Source organism: Durio zibethinus, chromosome 2 (genome assembly GCF_047325235.1).
Source record: "Durio zibethinus cultivar Kanyao isolate XHJ-2024 chromosome 2, ASM4732523v1, whole genome shotgun sequence".
NCBI classification, from domain to species: domain Eukaryota; kingdom Viridiplantae; phylum Streptophyta; class Magnoliopsida; order Malvales; family Malvaceae; genus Durio; species Durio zibethinus.
The window spans coordinates 39,039,160-39,055,052 of NC_143163.1; the positions used below are offsets into that span (position 1 = coordinate 39,039,160).

At 34.4% G+C, this 15,893-nt stretch overlaps 3 protein-coding genes across 12 annotated transcripts; 2 read left to right on the forward strand and 1 right to left on the reverse strand.

Moving 5' to 3' along the window:
* Positions 1 to 1,136: 1,136 nt before the first annotated feature.
* Positions 1,137 to 4,713, forward strand: LOC111318352 (Haloacid dehalogenase-like hydrolase (HAD) superfamily protein). 4 transcript variants are annotated; one of them, XM_089756544.1, is made up of 10 exons: positions 1,137 to 1,324; positions 1,429 to 1,542; positions 1,691 to 1,773; positions 2,355 to 2,438; positions 2,640 to 2,715; positions 2,833 to 2,905; positions 3,300 to 3,373; positions 3,678 to 3,709; positions 4,059 to 4,152; positions 4,430 to 4,713. In XM_089756544.1, the coding sequence occupies exons 1-9, from the start codon at positions 1,234 to 1,236 to the stop codon at positions 4,107 to 4,109; spliced, it is 678 nt and encodes a 225-aa protein (XP_089612670.1). In that variant the 5' UTR covers positions 1,137 to 1,233; the 3' UTR covers positions 4,110 to 4,152; positions 4,430 to 4,713. The 4 variants fall into 4 exon arrangements, with proteins under 4 accessions (XP_089612670.1, XP_089612666.1, XP_089612660.1 ...); XM_089756540.1 differs by having other exon boundaries at positions 1,138 to 1,324; positions 4,433 to 4,713; XM_089756534.1 differs by lacking the exon at positions 3,678 to 3,709 and having other exon boundaries at positions 1,138 to 1,324.
* A 388-nt stretch (positions 4,714 to 5,101) lies between these two features.
* Positions 5,102 to 9,416, reverse strand: LOC111318349 (cullin-3A-like). Of its 2 annotated transcripts, none has more exons than XM_022921147.2 (2): positions 8,930 to 9,416; positions 5,102 to 7,295 (listed from the first exon to the last, which is right to left on the reverse strand). In XM_022921147.2, exons 1-2 carry the CDS (start codon positions 9,088 to 9,090, stop codon positions 5,258 to 5,260), a joined length of 2,199 nt encoding a protein of 732 aa, XP_022776882.2. In that variant the 5' UTR covers positions 9,091 to 9,416; the 3' UTR covers positions 5,102 to 5,257. The 2 variants fall into 2 exon arrangements, with proteins under 2 accessions (XP_022776882.2, XP_089612626.1); XM_089756500.1 differs by having other exon boundaries at positions 5,102 to 7,390.
* Positions 9,417 to 9,556: 140 nt separating this feature from the next.
* Positions 9,557 to 13,629, forward strand: LOC111317764 (uncharacterized). 6 transcript variants are annotated; one of them, XR_016334784.1, is made up of 6 exons: positions 9,557 to 10,017; positions 10,104 to 10,241; positions 11,169 to 11,255; positions 12,628 to 12,675; positions 12,761 to 13,004; positions 13,137 to 13,629. XR_016334784.1 is itself a non-coding variant. In XM_089756564.1 (5 exons), exons 2-5 carry the CDS (start codon positions 10,165 to 10,167, stop codon positions 12,783 to 12,785), a joined length of 237 nt encoding a protein of 78 aa, XP_089612690.1. In that variant the 5' UTR covers positions 9,557 to 10,036; positions 10,136 to 10,164; the 3' UTR covers positions 12,786 to 13,629. The 6 variants fall into 6 exon arrangements, 4 of the variants coding, with proteins under 4 accessions (XP_089612690.1, XP_089612686.1, XP_089612678.1 ...); XR_016334778.1 differs by having other exon boundaries at positions 9,557 to 10,241; positions 12,761 to 13,009; XM_089756564.1 differs by having other exon boundaries at positions 9,557 to 10,036; positions 10,136 to 10,241; positions 12,761 to 13,629.
* The last annotated feature ends 2,264 nt before the right edge of the window (positions 13,630 to 15,893 follow it).

Below are 15,893 nucleotides of genomic sequence, written 5' to 3' on the forward strand. Positions count from 1 at the left end.
TTTGCTGTGATGTTGCAAAAATTTTATCAACACTTTGCGTGTCCCTGAGGCTATACAATGCAGCTTTGTTTTGAGATGCAAAATTGAACAGTGTCAATGCTGTATATGAGAGTTGGAGGGACTAAAAAAGCTATTATAAATTTGTGCTTATTTAGTTCCCTCTAATGTCTCATGTCCAGCCTTGACTTAGACATTTATTTTGTTAAAGTTACCCTCGTTCAGATGGATAAATGAAATATGTAAATGCTGTACGTGAGAAGTGGAGTATACCATATAAGAAAGGCTGGTCAGCCTTTATGTTTATATGGTTGGCTCCAAATCTAAATCCAATATCTCATGTCTGAGCATCTGATTTATTTAATCTATGAGTTATCATTATAGGTATTCATGAGTTAAGTTCATGTTTAGTATTAATAATTTATATCTTTGTTTAAATCTCATTGGACTCAAAATTTTGGATCTTAAAATTTTTTTAAGTCAGATCTAAATTAAAAAATAAATCTCAAATTTATTCATTAAATTTAATTTATTTAATAAAAATTTTTAAAATGACTAAATTAAGTTTAATGTGATTATATTTAATTTATAAATATATATAAATCAAAAATAAAAATTATATAAACGTAAAAATTAAGTTTAATGAAATATGTATCATTTTTATTTTTATTACATGTGAAATAATTTATATTTAATTTATATATATAAATAAAAATTAATATATATGTGTATTTAGGTCGAATCAAGTTTAGGTTTTAAGCTTTTTATTCAAATTTGGGTTCAAAATTTAAACAGATTTAAAAATTGTCAAAATTTATTTAACGAATTTTAATTTTTTGTCTAAATTTTTTAAAAATTTGAATAAAATTTTGGATTTGAGCGGATAATTTAACTTTTAAACAAATTTAGTTATCAATAATAGAAATAGAATTCTCCTGTTTCAAATAAATTAAAAAGAAAAAGTAAGCAGTTATAATTTATAGTCTTTTCAATGAAGCTTCCATTTAAAACTAAATAAACTATAAAACATTTCTAACCTAAATAAATTAAAATTTTTAAAAGTGTTACTAAATACTTATTTAAAAATAATAGAAAATAAAAAATAATTTAAGCGCAAGGAGGTTTAAAATGGAAAAAAACAAAAGAAAAGTAGTACTAGGAAGTATGGCGTAAAAACAGTTGAGGCCTGGCCTAGTATGAATCGCCCAAATAGAAGAAAGCAGTCTGGTTCAGAAAATGGAAGCTTGCTTGACTAAATGCGGCCATAGCAACGGTTTTCTGAGAGCACTTCGCTCCCTTCGCCGCTCTTCCATGTCCATTCACTCTGGTTTTTTGTGCTCTCTCTTTCTTTTTATACTTCAATAAACCAAAAACCTTTTGTTTTGTTTTTTGAAACCCAATTTAAATTTCTTAATTTGGGATCTTTTGCAGTTAGAAATTCCGTTAAAAAAGCATACGATGGGCTGCTGTTAGACGCCGCGGGCACTCTCTTGCAATTGCCCAAACCTGTAGAAGAAACTTACGCTTCCATTGGAGCTAAATACGGTCTCTTTTTAGCTATCAATTTTTTTTTCTTAAATTTAGAGACTTTTCAATGTGGGTTTTGCGTTATTTCTTGATTTTACGCGTCAATTATGGTTTTCTAGTGTTTAGTTCTATTTAAATTTGACAAGGTTTTTTTTTTTTTTTTCAGGTCTGAAAGTGAATTCAGCTGAAATAAAGCAAGGATTTAAGAGGGCTTTGGCTGCACCATGGCCTGAGAAGCTCCGTTATGAGGTCCCTTGTTTACTCTCTTGCTCTTTTTATTGTCTCAACTGAATGTTGGGAACTGGATGTGTGATTGTATTCGTATTCTTGATTTTATTAAGGAGAATGAATCTGTCATCAACTGTTCAAACACACTTTCATAGTCCATTCTCTTTTACTATATTTAATTTAGTAAACTATTTTCTTTAAATGGAATGCATGGTATTGATCAAAGAGGTTTTTGATGTGCTTGGACGTGCATGCATCTGCCAGTAAGTATTGACTATGACTGATGTATGCTATTCTAGTACATGGCACTGACCTGAAAAGTCTATCTTTTGTAATTCATTTCTTTATAAAGGTGGTGAGTCTTTCATTTTGCATTATTGATAATCAATTAACTGAAAAGTGTAACAATATTCATTACATGTGAGTTTTTGTTGATAGCTTCTTCCGGGAATACCCAGCTTTTTTCCTTTTCCTTGTTGTCCATTCAATTTGGATGTTTTGTGGCAGACTTAGGTTCCCTAGCTACATTCTAGACTTGAGTATCATTACTCATAAGCTGTTACTGAACACCACTCTATTTTCTCCTGCTGTATTGTTGATAGGGGGATGGAAAGCCATTTTGGAAACTTGTTGTCGCCGAAGCCACTGGTTGTTCCAATGACAATTACTTTGAGGAAGTCTATGAGGTAATGGTATACTTTTTTTTTTTTTCCATTTTCATGTTCCTCGGTCTGACAGCATTGTAAACTACTGTAGTAATGAAAAGAATTTCAAGAACTTAAGCAGCTGCTAATAATTAGTGACTGTATCAAATGCAAGTAATTAGATCATCAGTTTATTTTATGTTGAATCGTTTAATCTTAAGTCTCATTTACTACCTTTTTCAGCATTATGCACATGCTGATGCATGGTCTCTTCCAGATGGAGCTTCTGAAACAATATTCCTTATCAAAAATGCTGGAGGTATTCATCAAGTATTCCTCTTCTTTTTCTTTCACAACTAATAATAGTAACATGGAATGGTGAGAATAGACTCTTTTCCCCCCCAATTTATTTCTTATGTGGTGAGTGATGGCACAGTTAAAGTGGCTGTTGTGTCCAATTTCGACACCCGATTAAAGAAGATATTGAAGGAACTCAACGTAATAGATCTGTACGTATCAAGTACTTTGTTGGTGCTGTTGTCTTGTGGTTCTGAATATTGAGCAACTTTTTTTAACATATCAATTATTCATGAGGTACCTTACAAATGTTTGCCACTTTAATCAGAAAGAACTAAACGTTCCACTTTTGTTTTTCCCCTTAATTAGCGATGGTCATATCTTTTTACTCTTAAAACTTCTTGGGATACATCTTTTGGTATAATTGAGATGGATGTTTTATTTGTATATCTAGTTTAGTTCCTCTATGCTCAGCATGTGATGGCTCATACAAAGAAAAAGATGATTGAGACTTTGGTTTCATACCTCCATCTTGTTTGCCACTTCTACTTTCAACCATGATCTATTTTACTTCTACTTTACTTTTGATTTGTAGTCCATTTTCAGGTTTGATGCTATAATTATATCGTCAGAGGTTGGTTATGAAAAACCAGATGCAAGGATATTTAAAGCTGCTTTAGGTTTGTATTAAAGCACCAAAGATAAATATCGTACTCATTGGTAAATCATACATTTACTAGTACCAAAAAGATAATACATTTACTACCATGCCCTGCTTGGCTAAATTTTCCATCTCATGACTAGCATGGTTATCAATTTGTGTTAACATATTGTTTTTGTTTAAAAACTTGAGAACGATGACTGTTATATATTTTGCTGTCTTCTGCTTAAATATCTAGTTGCTATTTGTTTCACTACCAATGTTTTTGCTTGTTCCATATGTTATGGAATAATGGATGCATTCACTGTTTTATATTTTTTCAGGAGCAAAGATCTACAATCAAGGAACATTTAAAGTAATAACCACATAGAATATCTATGATTAATTCCATGTTTCTCCACGGTGTGCTAGTATTGGGAATTTTTAATTTAATTGGTCAAGCTGGTTGCTATTTTCCCTTACAATTGCATGATAAAGTATGATAATTCTTTAAATACAATAACACATAAAACATAGCGTGGTGCTTCAATTTGCACAAAACATAACAGATGACTCTCTACTTTCCCATATGTTCCGAAAGCAAACTCTTTTTATTTTTCTATGACATAAGATGATTTATTTTAAGCCCATCAATAATCCAAAGAAAAAAATGAAGATAAACCCTTATCGAACCATTCCTCAAAAGATAATCGAAATTGTTGTAGATCAAATTGATTTGGAGGCTGGCAAGGTGGTACATGTGGGGGATGATCTAAAAGCAGATAAGGTGGGAGCCAATGCTGTTGGCATCAACTGCTGGTAAAGTTTACTTTCCACTTGTATAAATACTAGTTTCTTTCTGTGTATTTAGATGCATGGTGTTCTTTGAGTTTGCTACCAAAATGAAACATCACACACTTTAACTTGCATTCAAGTGCTTCATATAATCATATTTGAAACTGATGGCTATTCTACTTTCTTCCTATATGTATTTTGAGTCAAAACATTTAGTGAAAACATTTTCACTCATTTAGTGGTATATCTAATTTGTCCATTACGATTGTGTAGATGACACTATCCATTTATCTTAACAAAGCAGGTTGTGGGGGAAAGATGTAAAGACATTCGCAGATATACAGAAGTGTATCCTCATCTCAGATTCATAGCTTGTAATGTTTTAGGTCTCATATGGAAAATAAAAATTAGATTGGAATGCCAGACCCCTTTGCATAATTTGCATTGATACAATGCGGACCATCTCTACATTTAGCACCTCTTTGATGGTGCCATTGATTTGACCTGCATGATTGTTGCGAGTGTAAGGGATGGTGATTTGACCTCTTTATATTGTCAAAGGATTCTTAGTTCTTTATTGTCAAAGGATTTGTAGTTATATGGATTTTGGAATTTGGGATCCGTGTATCCTAGCTTTTATGGTTGTTAAGCACACCAAAATTTTGTTGAGATGTAAACTGCAGAATGAAGAACGGAAATTATGTTCAGAGATGTTTGCTTGTTTAACTGCAATAGAAATATTTGTGCTTTGCCACCTGAACGATTATCACAGTGGGTGAGCTGTTCAGGAAATTATGCCAAGAAATGCAACCAATTGCCAAATTGCAGTTTCATCGACTCTAGTAATGCCAGTAGTATAACAAGGGATTATGCAACAGATTTTCTCACAAAAGGCTGGCCGAACCTACCAAATATATAGGGGCCAGTCCTTGGGGTGGGTGCAGAACCGACGGTAGGATGTAAAACAGTGCAATGAAATAGGAAAAGCAGAAACAAATTGATATCCATTCAAACAAATGGAGCTTGCATAGTATGTATAAACAAATTTTCACTTACCAACTAGTGTACAATTTCATTTGTCAACAATAACCTTCCGAACGGAAACATGAGATCTATTGAATCCATGACTTTAGGCTAGATACCGATACGATTTCCTATCATTGTCGTCCCTTTCCAAGAATTCACGCTCAATAAGAGACTCAATCCGTTTCTTAATCTCGGTTGGATTGGCCAAGAACCGCGACTGCAACTGCTTTGTAACCTCAGCTATTAAATTGTTGTGATCCAGCACCCTCCTTGATTTCATGATCCTAACTATAGCAGCTTCAATCTGCGGCTTCCTGTCCTCCTCCACTCTTTGTCGGGTCTCCTGCTTTTCAGGTTCCGATTCCTTCTGTGCAACCACAGTTCCAATCTTCACTTTGTAGAATTTGCTTGTGAACTTATCATTGACAAAAAATGCATCATCCTCACCAATGTCTTTACTCATAGGTTCTTTCCTAAGAACATTCTTTTCCTTCACACATGCCATTGACTGCAAGCACCTTTTCAAGTCTGAAGCAGGAATCTCAGTGGCTTGTTCAATCTCCTTGTAGCTAAGCCTATCGGCATTGTTAAAAAGCATCAACACACACATTTGGTAAGTTGAAACATTCAACTCATGCTTCTGACCCTTCCCGAAAATTGCTTTTATATCTGCTGTCCCCATGTTAGTTTGCCAGGACAACCTCCGACCAGTGTGGGTTCCAAGATAATATGAGCGAAACTTCTCACATAGTGCTGACATTTCAGCAGGCAGGTTGCAAGTAATACTAGGCTGAGTGGGCCAAGACCCTGTTGTTAGAACCAGAACAACTAGGGTAGGGCCATCAGTTAGATCAGGATGGCATGCATAAAACCCTTGCATTGTGTCCTGGGAGGTCTTCATGTCCGTAAACATGCCTTCTAATTTCGAAGTAAATTGATATCCACATTCGGTCTTAAGCTTGATTATCAGACTTCTCTCTGCATCATCAGATACGGTTTTGCCTGTCAAAAGCCGCTTAGCTAAGTGCTGTTTGTAGTACTTTTCAAACACATCCTTCTCCTGCAGGTAGCGGAACAGCATCATAACTTTGTCAAGAATTATCTCCACATCCTCCTCACTGACTCCTTTCAAACCTTTTCGAAGCTTGTCATCCACAAACAAGGAAATGAATTCAGGAGAACGGGGATTCAAATTAATGAAATATTCAAAAGAGGAGTTCAGAGCATTTTGGAATGTCTTGTCATTGCTGAATGCTCGGCTAATGATATTATCATATTTGTCTTTTTCATCCAAGAGCCGCTGAACAAATTCCACAGGATCTTTCAACCTTTCTGCATCAGTAACCAGCTGTTTACCTCTTTCTCTGAGGTGAGAAGTCATCACATCTCGTATCGTTGACAGACCATTAGGAACTCTTCTAAATAAACTGTACATTCTACCCAAGTCTTCATATTTGTCATCAAGAAGCATATTTACCAAACCAGAGTTCTCCATGTGGACTAGTCTCATCATGTGGTTAGCAATCATCTCCTTCTCCACCACATTAGTTATCTTGGCTTCACTCTTGACATCCAAGTAATGGGTAACTCTCTCAATTTCTTCATTTAGACGTATCTCAACTTTCTTCAGACAGTCCCCACAGTCACAGCACTCAATAAATTTCTGAGATTCGCCCTTATAAAACTCAGCAGAAACCTCTAGAAATGGCTTCTCAAAGTCCTCCTGGTAAACAGAAGAACCCAAATCCATAAGCATCTTCATTATATTCCTCATCAAGCCCCGGTCTATAACTTCACCACTTCGCTCTCTATGTACTAGTTCAAGAAGCGTGATCAGAAGCCTTGACTGTATTTTGCTGGAATGTATAATATTGTCCCTCCACAAGTTGAGTCCCAGCTCGTGAACAGGGGTTTTATGGGTATTTGGGATATAAGTCCTGTCCATGTACATCAATATGTCTCGAATCATTTGCAATGCCTTGTTGTGGTCATTCCATTTCCTGTTCAGCTCTTCAAGAAACAAATCACCTTGAGCAGCCTCAATAGATTTTGATATTTCTTTGAGGTGTGCAGTCATAGTTGTAACAAGTCCAGAGTACAGCTTTTCACCAAATTTGTTCAAAACCATATCGTATGCATGCCTGAATTCATGTCACAAAGCCAATATCATAAGGACAAGATCTAAACTTTGATCAGCTCATGTGAAATTTAGTCAGGAGAAATGGCAAAGAGAGATCTGTTGCAAGCACATAACAAAATTTTAAGATTTTACACATAGATGCAAACTTACTTTATGAAGAGACAACTATGGGCAAGTGAAATGACAATAACTGAACTGACCCTGAACTCGTTTTGTATTATGACTTGGTGAAATACTTTAAGCACACAACATGGTAAAGGCTAAATGCGATTATCCAAAAGCAAACAATGAAAGGAAAAAAAATTAATAAATTCAAATATCATTTGCTTGCTAGCGAAGGCAAGGAAGAAAGAAGCATATATATCAAAGAAAGACTCAACCAGTTACTACTCGAAATTCCATATCAATAGTGAATTTATAATAAAACCATTTTATTGCTTTCACCACAAGCAGGATAAGAATCTTCTTTTCTTTTATTTTCTTTCCAACAAAGAAACTGATTCCCGTCCATAATTAAGATAAAGGGTCTAGGGTTTCAGAGACATAAAAACTTTTGTCGCTTGCTGAGGAAAGGCAGAAAGATGCACAAAGAAAAGACTCTAATAAGATGCTTTCTAACCAAAATTCATATCAATAACAAATTTATATAAAACCTTTTCAGCTTCTATGTCATCGCTATTCATCCCAAACACTAAAAGAATCTTTTTTCCTTTCCCTCATCTGTTAAGCTTTTTATTTTATTTTTGGAGAGGATTGATGTTTGGAGTTTCAAAGATCTGATTCCATGTTAACTTTCCCTCTTTCTAATGAAGAAATGCTCCAATTTCTAGTCTGTTGTCACTCTTCATTTGTAACATGATTGTTCTATAACATAAGCACCAATGCAATCAAATGAAGCCATTGCTGGCAAAAATGAAATCCATGTATCCAGCAGAAGAATTGATGCAACTATTTGAAATACCAGGAAACTTTTCTCTGGCATAATATATAATAAACATACGATAATCTTGAACATACACAACAACGTGCTTAGTTCAAAAGTAATCAGAAAACTGGATGCAAGTGCAACTATATGATCAACATCAACTACTACTGCATACAAAACTGCCTCGGTAGCTCTTTTAATGATCCCTCTTAAAAAACAAAATCCGAATCACTGTTACCATAACCTATAAGAATAATACAGATAAACAATTTTAACTTTTTATAATTTACGGAATCTAATACCAGAAACCAACCGATATTTCCAGCCAATCACACCGGCATAAATACAATCCACCTTAATAGTCAAATATGCCAAAACTGCCCAATAGAAAAACACTAAACCGCACTAAGATCATGCGCGGACAAGTCAATTGTTCCCAACATCTAAGTTACTAAACCACCATGAGAATAATTCAATTAAATCTCTCCAAGCTGATTACCAGTCATGTTTAAAAAGCATTTTCAACATCTTCATAACCTAAATAGTATCCAAAATCAATACAATCTAAGGGATCACGGATGAGACTGTTCATAGTTTTAAATCATTGAAACACAAAACCCTAATTGAAAATAACATAACATATTAGGCGGCAAGAAACAATCACGTAGTGGAATTATTATAAATTAATTGAAAATAAAAGAAGCAGAAACCTGTAAAGCTCTTCAAAACTGAGGCCACTAGCATTGTGATTGTAAATCTCATGGATTGCATGTTCAAGAATGTTCCAAGTCTTGTCTGCATATTTCGGATCCACCACGACCCGGTGCTTGAATGCTTCTATCTGGAAATTCCTTTTCTTTTGATTACTCATTTTCCTTCTTGCCTTTCTTTTTAACGTCAAATCCGCAATCCGAATCAAAAGAAAACCCGCCCGAAAACAGACCGAATCCAAAAAAAGAAAACAAAGGACCAAACAAAAATTAAAACGATCTATAAAACCGTCCGGTTTTTTAAAAAAAAGAACTTTGTATTAGGCGGAGACGAGCGATTGACCGATAAATTTCGCGTACGGACGATGGCGCGGGATTAGGTTTTGAAAATGGAAAGATTAAAAATATAAAGAAAAAGAAAGATTTGAACGGCAGGGCCTAAAATGAAAAATGAAATTAATTTTGGATGAAATTAAAATGAAACAACAGATAATTAGATATGTATATATATATATAGTTATGAATTAAAGACTATTTTTTTTATTATGTTTGGGATGAAAATTACTTTTTAAAAAATTAAATAAATATAAAGAAAGGAAGAGGGAAGGGTTAAGAAGATTTCGCCCTTTTCGGTTAGTTTTTGGATGCCGTTTGGGAGGAGATGAACTCTCTAAAAGCTTTCTTTTTTTTTTTTTCTTGTGCAAGAAAAAACGCTTTCCAAAAAATGGCAAATTTCATTATTTTTGTCTTTCCAATTTCTGTAACTCTATCTCCCATCAACCGACGTCGTTCAGTCCTTCGGACTAGCCGTTCTAATCCAAATTCCCCTTCTACCCCTAACCGGTTATCAGTTTTTTTTTCTTTTTTTTTTTTCCAAATCAGAGATGAAGTGATTTAAAACGCATCCTTACAAGAACACCTTACAGAAACCGCGCCTTGTACAAAATCCCCCAAGGAAATACTAGATTCTTCTCTTTCGTCGGCAGATTTATCATCTGAAAAGCCTTTGTTTGGTAGGGCAATCTCAACTGTAACTAATCCCCTCGTGTTTAACGTTGTACGTTGTTGTAGGATGTTAGTGACATCAGGCAAGTTCCGGATCATCAGGTTAGTTTGCCATTTTCTGTTTTTGGGTACTCTTTATTTTGAATTTTTTTTTTTTTTGGAATTAAAGGAGGTCTTTGTGGACCATGCACGTGATGGGAGCTTGATCTTTGAGGTATTAGATTGCAAGCATGAAGTTGGAGATGATGAGAGTGCTGTCTGGTTTCTTCAAGACCTTGCCATCGAACAAGACGGTGAAGGATTCACGGTAATCTTCATGCTTTATTTATGGCATTGTATTGTATATACTTTATCGTAATTGTCCTTATATTGAAAGGACAAGAGTAATTTAAAGCAATTATGTATTTGAATTAGCTTCCTCAAAATACTTGCTAGTAAAGTTGGTTCTATGTTTATTTTGATTTTACAGCTTCACATGGCTTATCCTTTGAGAAATCTTATATTACGAAAAATAGAAAGTGTTGGTTTATGACATAAACATGCAGATAATTACCCTCGAACTTTGATGTGGTATCCAGTAGTGTGCTGCTTGGTTTGGTTTACCTTTATGCTCCTATGGCTCCGAACACTTATTACACTTTTAATTCCTGTTTCTATTTCTCTTTTTATTTGCTCTTAAACTCTGAGGTATACCCCACAAAAGAAAATGTTTGGTTTTGCCTTTACGGCTATAGCATTAATAAAATAAGAAGGGTTGATGTTATCAATGGCTTCTAAATTATTAAGTGCAATGTGAAAAAGTGTAATGAGATATTTGGATTTTAAAAATCTTTAATGTGGTATTTGAATTATAAATCTGTCCATTAATATGGTACTTACCCTTAACATGGTTAACTCCAAATAATGACATGCAGTGGACAAACAACTTTCTAAATACCAAATTAGTTAAAGATTCATAATTCAAGTACTATATTAAATATTTTTAAAGTTCAGTTAGCACGTGGCACATTCACTATAATTTAGGGGGCTTTTCATCCCAAATAAGAACTATAAGCTCTACATGCTCTTAGATAATTAGGACTACTGCTCTTTATGCATTGGCATGATCGTCTTTATATTTAACAATGTCCCATTGATGTTTAAAACATCCAGAACATTGTTTCTAAACTTGACCACCATTTGAGACTTGATATGGTTATAGATATAACATTTTCTTTTTCGCTATATGTTTCAGCTGCTTGAGCAGTCAGCAGTGGTCGAGGCCCCTGGATTATGTTACAGAAACATTCCAGCTGTTGTTACAACTGCAGTTGGCCAAATGGTACGAGTCATATACAAGACATGTAACTAGAATTTCATTCTTACTAGTTTCATCTTTCAATTTTCTGCCGCCTATATAGATCCCTTCCTTAACAAACATTATGTGATCACATGGTGCTCTTCTATGAGTCCTAATGTTTCTTCGTTTTAGCAAGCATTCTACCGTCTTATGTTATATGCTAGGTTTGTTAACCTTTCATTTCTGCCAGATAATGTCAGATCGTATATTCTCTGTGTACTGTTATTTTATATATGTAGGACTTTTCTCATTGAAATATCAATTTATGATTTTTCCTTTGAAAGGCAAATGAAGTATGAGGCTTACTGAAGTAAATGCTAACTATGTGTCCTTTGTATGTACTGGTATGTTTATGCATGTACTTGTACTAAAAGCTAAAATTGAGGTTGAAAATTTTTTTAACCCACCTCTTTGGACCAATTTTATGATTTTAGATGTGGCTCAAGTTCTCCTATAGTTAGGTGTTTCTTAAGTTGAAAAGGAGGAGATGCATATGCATATCTGATACTGGGTAACATTAAGTAGTCTTACTGCATGTTGTGATCATTGTTTTTGTTCTGTAAATTAAAGTGCATTATATTTGGACTGAGATTGTAGGATTAGATAATTTAGCAAGGTCATAGCTCTGTTGGTTTAGAATTTGTCTTGTGTTGAGTTAATTTAAAAAGAGGAACCTGAGATTTTGGAAGGAGTGTATGAATGGTCAATATCAGGAGTGCTCGTCCTTTATCTTCAATGTCCTGAGCTTTTCAGTCTGATTGATCTGCCCCTAGATTAGACGTGATTTCCCTTGGTTTGAATGGAACGGGAAGTTTTGCTTTATTGTTTTTGGGGTGTAATTTTATGACAATAAATGGTTGCAACATAGACTGGCTGGGATTGTAATATGTGCCTTGGTTGTAAATTCTCCCTTAAATTTTCCTCTTTTTGAATTTTCTGGGGATGTGGTTGTGGAACTTTGGAAGCTTGGGCTGAGCTATGTGCTTGATACTTGGTTAGAAAACCAATTGTTGGGTTGGCTATTCAGTTCCAGATTTACTCTGTTTCTTCCTTCCTTCTTTCTCCCTAAGGCAGCAAGACCAACTTTGCTTACATTTTGGTGTGCTTATATGCGGAAAAAAATTTTCTGAAAGTATAAAGATGTGCTTTTAAATCATTTACTAGTTGGATGGTAAATTTTGCTTTCAACACCAGTTTTTATATAAAGATCAACAGCATGTTGAAGATGGTTTCCATACAACTGCTTCATAAATTCGACAATTTCATTGAACTCTCCCCTCTCCTTCTCCTGTCCTCCATCTTTCTCTCATATCTTTTAATACCTTCTATAATTAATTTTCTTATTCATGCATAGGCTGTTTCTAAGGAATGTCAAGGAAGAGAAGCGTAAAATATTATCAAGGTAATTTTATTGTGTTTTCAGTTTTCATTGTTTTCATTGAGTTGTTTTAAATTGCTTAGTGGTTTCTTGACGAATATCCTTGCAGGTCTATCTTGCGAACAACGTCTTAAGGAAGTTGGGAAAAAATGTTCTGATAACTGCATATGAGCCCATCTTGATAAATTAAGAGTCAGAGCTACACTGCTGTTCTTTTTCTACAGGAAAAGAAAGAGACACCATTTCATGGTCCTTTTGTCATTTAAGACATTGTGAAAGCAAATATGGTATTAAAAATTGTCTCAGTAGCCATTTCTTTTTTACTCAAAATTTCATTTTCCAGCTCTTCCAAGGTGAGGTGAGGTTTAACTTGTTGGCAAGTTATTTGACCCAAAAGCAATAACTTGTCATCTAATTGCTCAGTTGACTGTGGAATTATGCCTTCATTTTTCTCTCACTTTTGCTATTATCTATTATAATTGCAGTCCTTTGAGCGAAAACACTAGTACGGTTGCTGCAGGATTAGCTGTTTCTGATAGGCAAAATGGATTCATGCCGATGGTTGAATGGAACATGCGGCCTGAGAATGCTGGTGGAGAAATATTTTGACGCCAAGAGTTTTCCAAGGTTGACACCCACCACCAAGAACTAAGTTTGCTATCCTTTCCTGGGGTCATGGCGTTAGATATATGGCCTAAGCTTTGAGTCATACTTCTCTTTTCCTTAATGCCCCATTTTGTGCTGTGTCTCTGACGGTGGAGAATGCAATGGACAAGGTACTCTATAGATTGAACTGCACTTCTTCATTCTCAAAATGATTGGTCCGGTCTGACTGAAAAATCTGAAGTGGCCCAAGTGGGTATTCATTATCATTCATGTCAATTATTTTATTATCATGGCTTAATGGAATTGAAAAATTTTGAAGATCATTCCATAAATTATTCTATATATATAGTCGATAAAAAGGTTTATTCTGCATATATACATGTTATATTATTATATGAATATGATAGATGTGTGATGTAGACCATTAATGTTGAATTTTCTTTGGTGGGGCAATTCACATAAAATGATAGCCAAAATATAGATGAAGATAACAATTATGATTCATTGATAATGACATAGAATTTGAAGGTTTCTTTGAAGCTCCTTACCATAAGTGACAAAACTATACATAATTTCAATCTTACCACACCACACCTTCTATACACAACTGATTGTGAAAAGATTTGGATAGCACTGAGGCAAACAGCCCAGCCCAGCCCAGCCCAGCCCACAAATACATAACTGAAATCTCAAAAGCAAGCCTAGCAGTGGCTAAAAGTCATGCATGATGTGACCCAACTTGTATAATTTTTCCTTCTTTTCTTTTTTTTCCTTTTATTTTTGTCGTTACCTCGTTGTTGTTGTTGACATCAGCCCTAGGATTTTGGAGGGAAGAACTAGAGGATAGGTGGTGCCACTGCAACCTGCCACGTGGTAAGAGTTAGATATGGATGACGTTAGCCTTAAGTGTAAGAAGATTCCAACTGTCGAGACTGACGTGTCACTGTCAGCCCACCCACCAACTTTGCCAGACAGACTGGAGAAGGACATTCCAATAAGTGAGCTGGACTGTGGGTCCCCCCCCCAAAATTTGTTTTTTTCATTTTATAACTTAGTAATATTATACCGACTACTAGCAATCTATATAGGAGCGGGGAAAACCAAAGACTGTTCGACTTTAACCAGATTTATTGGAGGGCATGTGCAATACTGCAAAGGTACCCCTTCGAAAGGCTCCTCCAACCTTAACTAGCTTTCTTTGTTTCGTCTCCATCATTTGTTTGGCTTTACCTTGTTGTACTTTGTCACTCGAGTTTTAACCCATTTGTGCTTATTAATTATTGTACCACCTAAATTTTTTCCTCTCTCTTCAATTAGATGTTTTTACAGAAATTATTTTATCAGAGACCTGACAAAACAGTTTGATTGAATTATTTGAATCAACATTGACATAAAAAAAAAAGTTATTTTTTATTATTTTTTAAAATTTTAAAGAAAACAAAATTCAAATTCTATTTAAAGAGTTAAAAAGATTCATACTTATTCGATGAAATCTCTAATATAATAATGTTTTCATTCGTCCCACACTAGAGCTTTAATCAAGATCAAACTGAAATTAAAACTCGATTCAATCTCTATTGAGGCTCCAACAAGGGATGAATAGAAAACCTTGCAAATGTTTAAATGAGATTATTTTAAATAGAATCAATTCGACATTGTAATTATCAGTTAATTATATGACAGCGTAAATTATGTTCTTTGGACAAAATAATGAGGTGGTGGTCATTTGGAGAATGCCATGGTCAAAAGGCAGGAATGGAGGTCAAAGAAAATGACTTCCCATAGCCAATTCTTTCTATTTTGTCCAATGAAATTAATGTCGCATTTACAATTTTAGGCCAAACTAATGAATTTCCAAACTTGGGATTTATTTAGAATTTTCTTTCAAGTCCTCCAATGTCAGCACACGTTCACTGACTAAACCTAAATCAAATTGGTGAATTTTGTTTTAATTCAAAATTTTCCAGGATAAATTTTTCTTCTCATGTTGGCCTATCATTTAATGGCGTTGATTTTTCTAATATGAAAGCTTTCTCTAATTTAAGTTGCCTTGACAATTGCCTTTCTGGACTTCAAATCTCTAAGAGTCAATTTAGCTGGCGTTAGGTCCAAAATGAAGAAAAAGTTGTTTACACTTTGGATTCTGGGTTTCAGTTTACACAACACATACGAAATTTTAAAATGATCTTCAACCTTTAACCTACTTTTTGAGGAAAAAAAACGAACATGCGTTTTTTAATTATGTTTTTTTTTTTTGTCAAATTTGTAAACAAAAAACATGTTTAAATCGGAACCATAAAAAGGGATAAAGAAAGTATCTTTTTTTTTAATTTGATAATTTTTATTATTTGTTTATAAAATATTATATTTTTAATTTTAATACTTTGAAGTTTAATATTTCACTCACAGCTTCAATTATATAAAAAAAAAATCAAATAATAATGGTAGTAAAAAAAAAAAAAAAAGTGGGAATTATATCGGGATTATAGGGAGGGGAGTCGGAGACAAATTTTACAAAGGAAAATGACTACGAGGTAAGGTCAGTAGCAACAAAAGGATGAGGTCTAAAGGGGAAATGACCCACTGATCAGAGCCATAAATTAATCTTTTTAAGTGTGCAGCGCTGGGTACGGAAA

What these genes read in the sequence shown, in the direction of transcription:
- LOC111318349 (XM_022921147.2), bottom strand. Translation starts at nt 9,090, where the DNA reads ATGAGTAATCAAAAGAAAAGGAATTTCCAGATAGAAGCATTCAAGCAC. An exon ending in AGTTTTGAAGAGCTTTACAG is followed by an intron (nt 7,296 to 8,929) that starts GTTTCTGCTTCT and finishes ACATGAATTCAG; the next exon opens with GCATGCATACGATATGGTTT.
- LOC111317764 (XM_089756564.1), top strand. Translation starts at nt 10,165, where the DNA reads ATGAAGTTGGAGATGATGAGAGTGCTGTCTGGTTTCTTCAAGACCTTG. An exon ending in AAGACGGTGAAGGATTCACG is followed by an intron (nt 10,242 to 11,168) that starts GTAATCTTCATG and finishes TATATGTTTCAG; the next exon opens with CTGCTTGAGCAGTCAGCAGT. An exon ending in AAGCGTAAAATATTATCAAG is followed by an intron (nt 12,676 to 12,760) that starts GTAATTTTATTG and finishes ATATCCTTGCAG; the next exon opens with GTCTATCTTGCGAACAACGT.
- LOC111318352 (XM_089756534.1), top strand. Translation starts at nt 1,234, where the DNA reads ATGGAAGCTTGCTTGACTAAATGCGGCCATAGCAACGGTTTTCTGAGA. An exon ending in TTCCATTGGAGCTAAATACG is followed by an intron (nt 1,543 to 1,690) that starts GTCTCTTTTTAG and finishes TTTTTTTTTCAG; the next exon opens with GTCTGAAAGTGAATTCAGCT. An exon ending in CTGAGAAGCTCCGTTATGAG is followed by an intron (nt 1,774 to 2,354) that starts GTCCCTTGTTTA and finishes TATTGTTGATAG; the next exon opens with GGGGATGGAAAGCCATTTTG.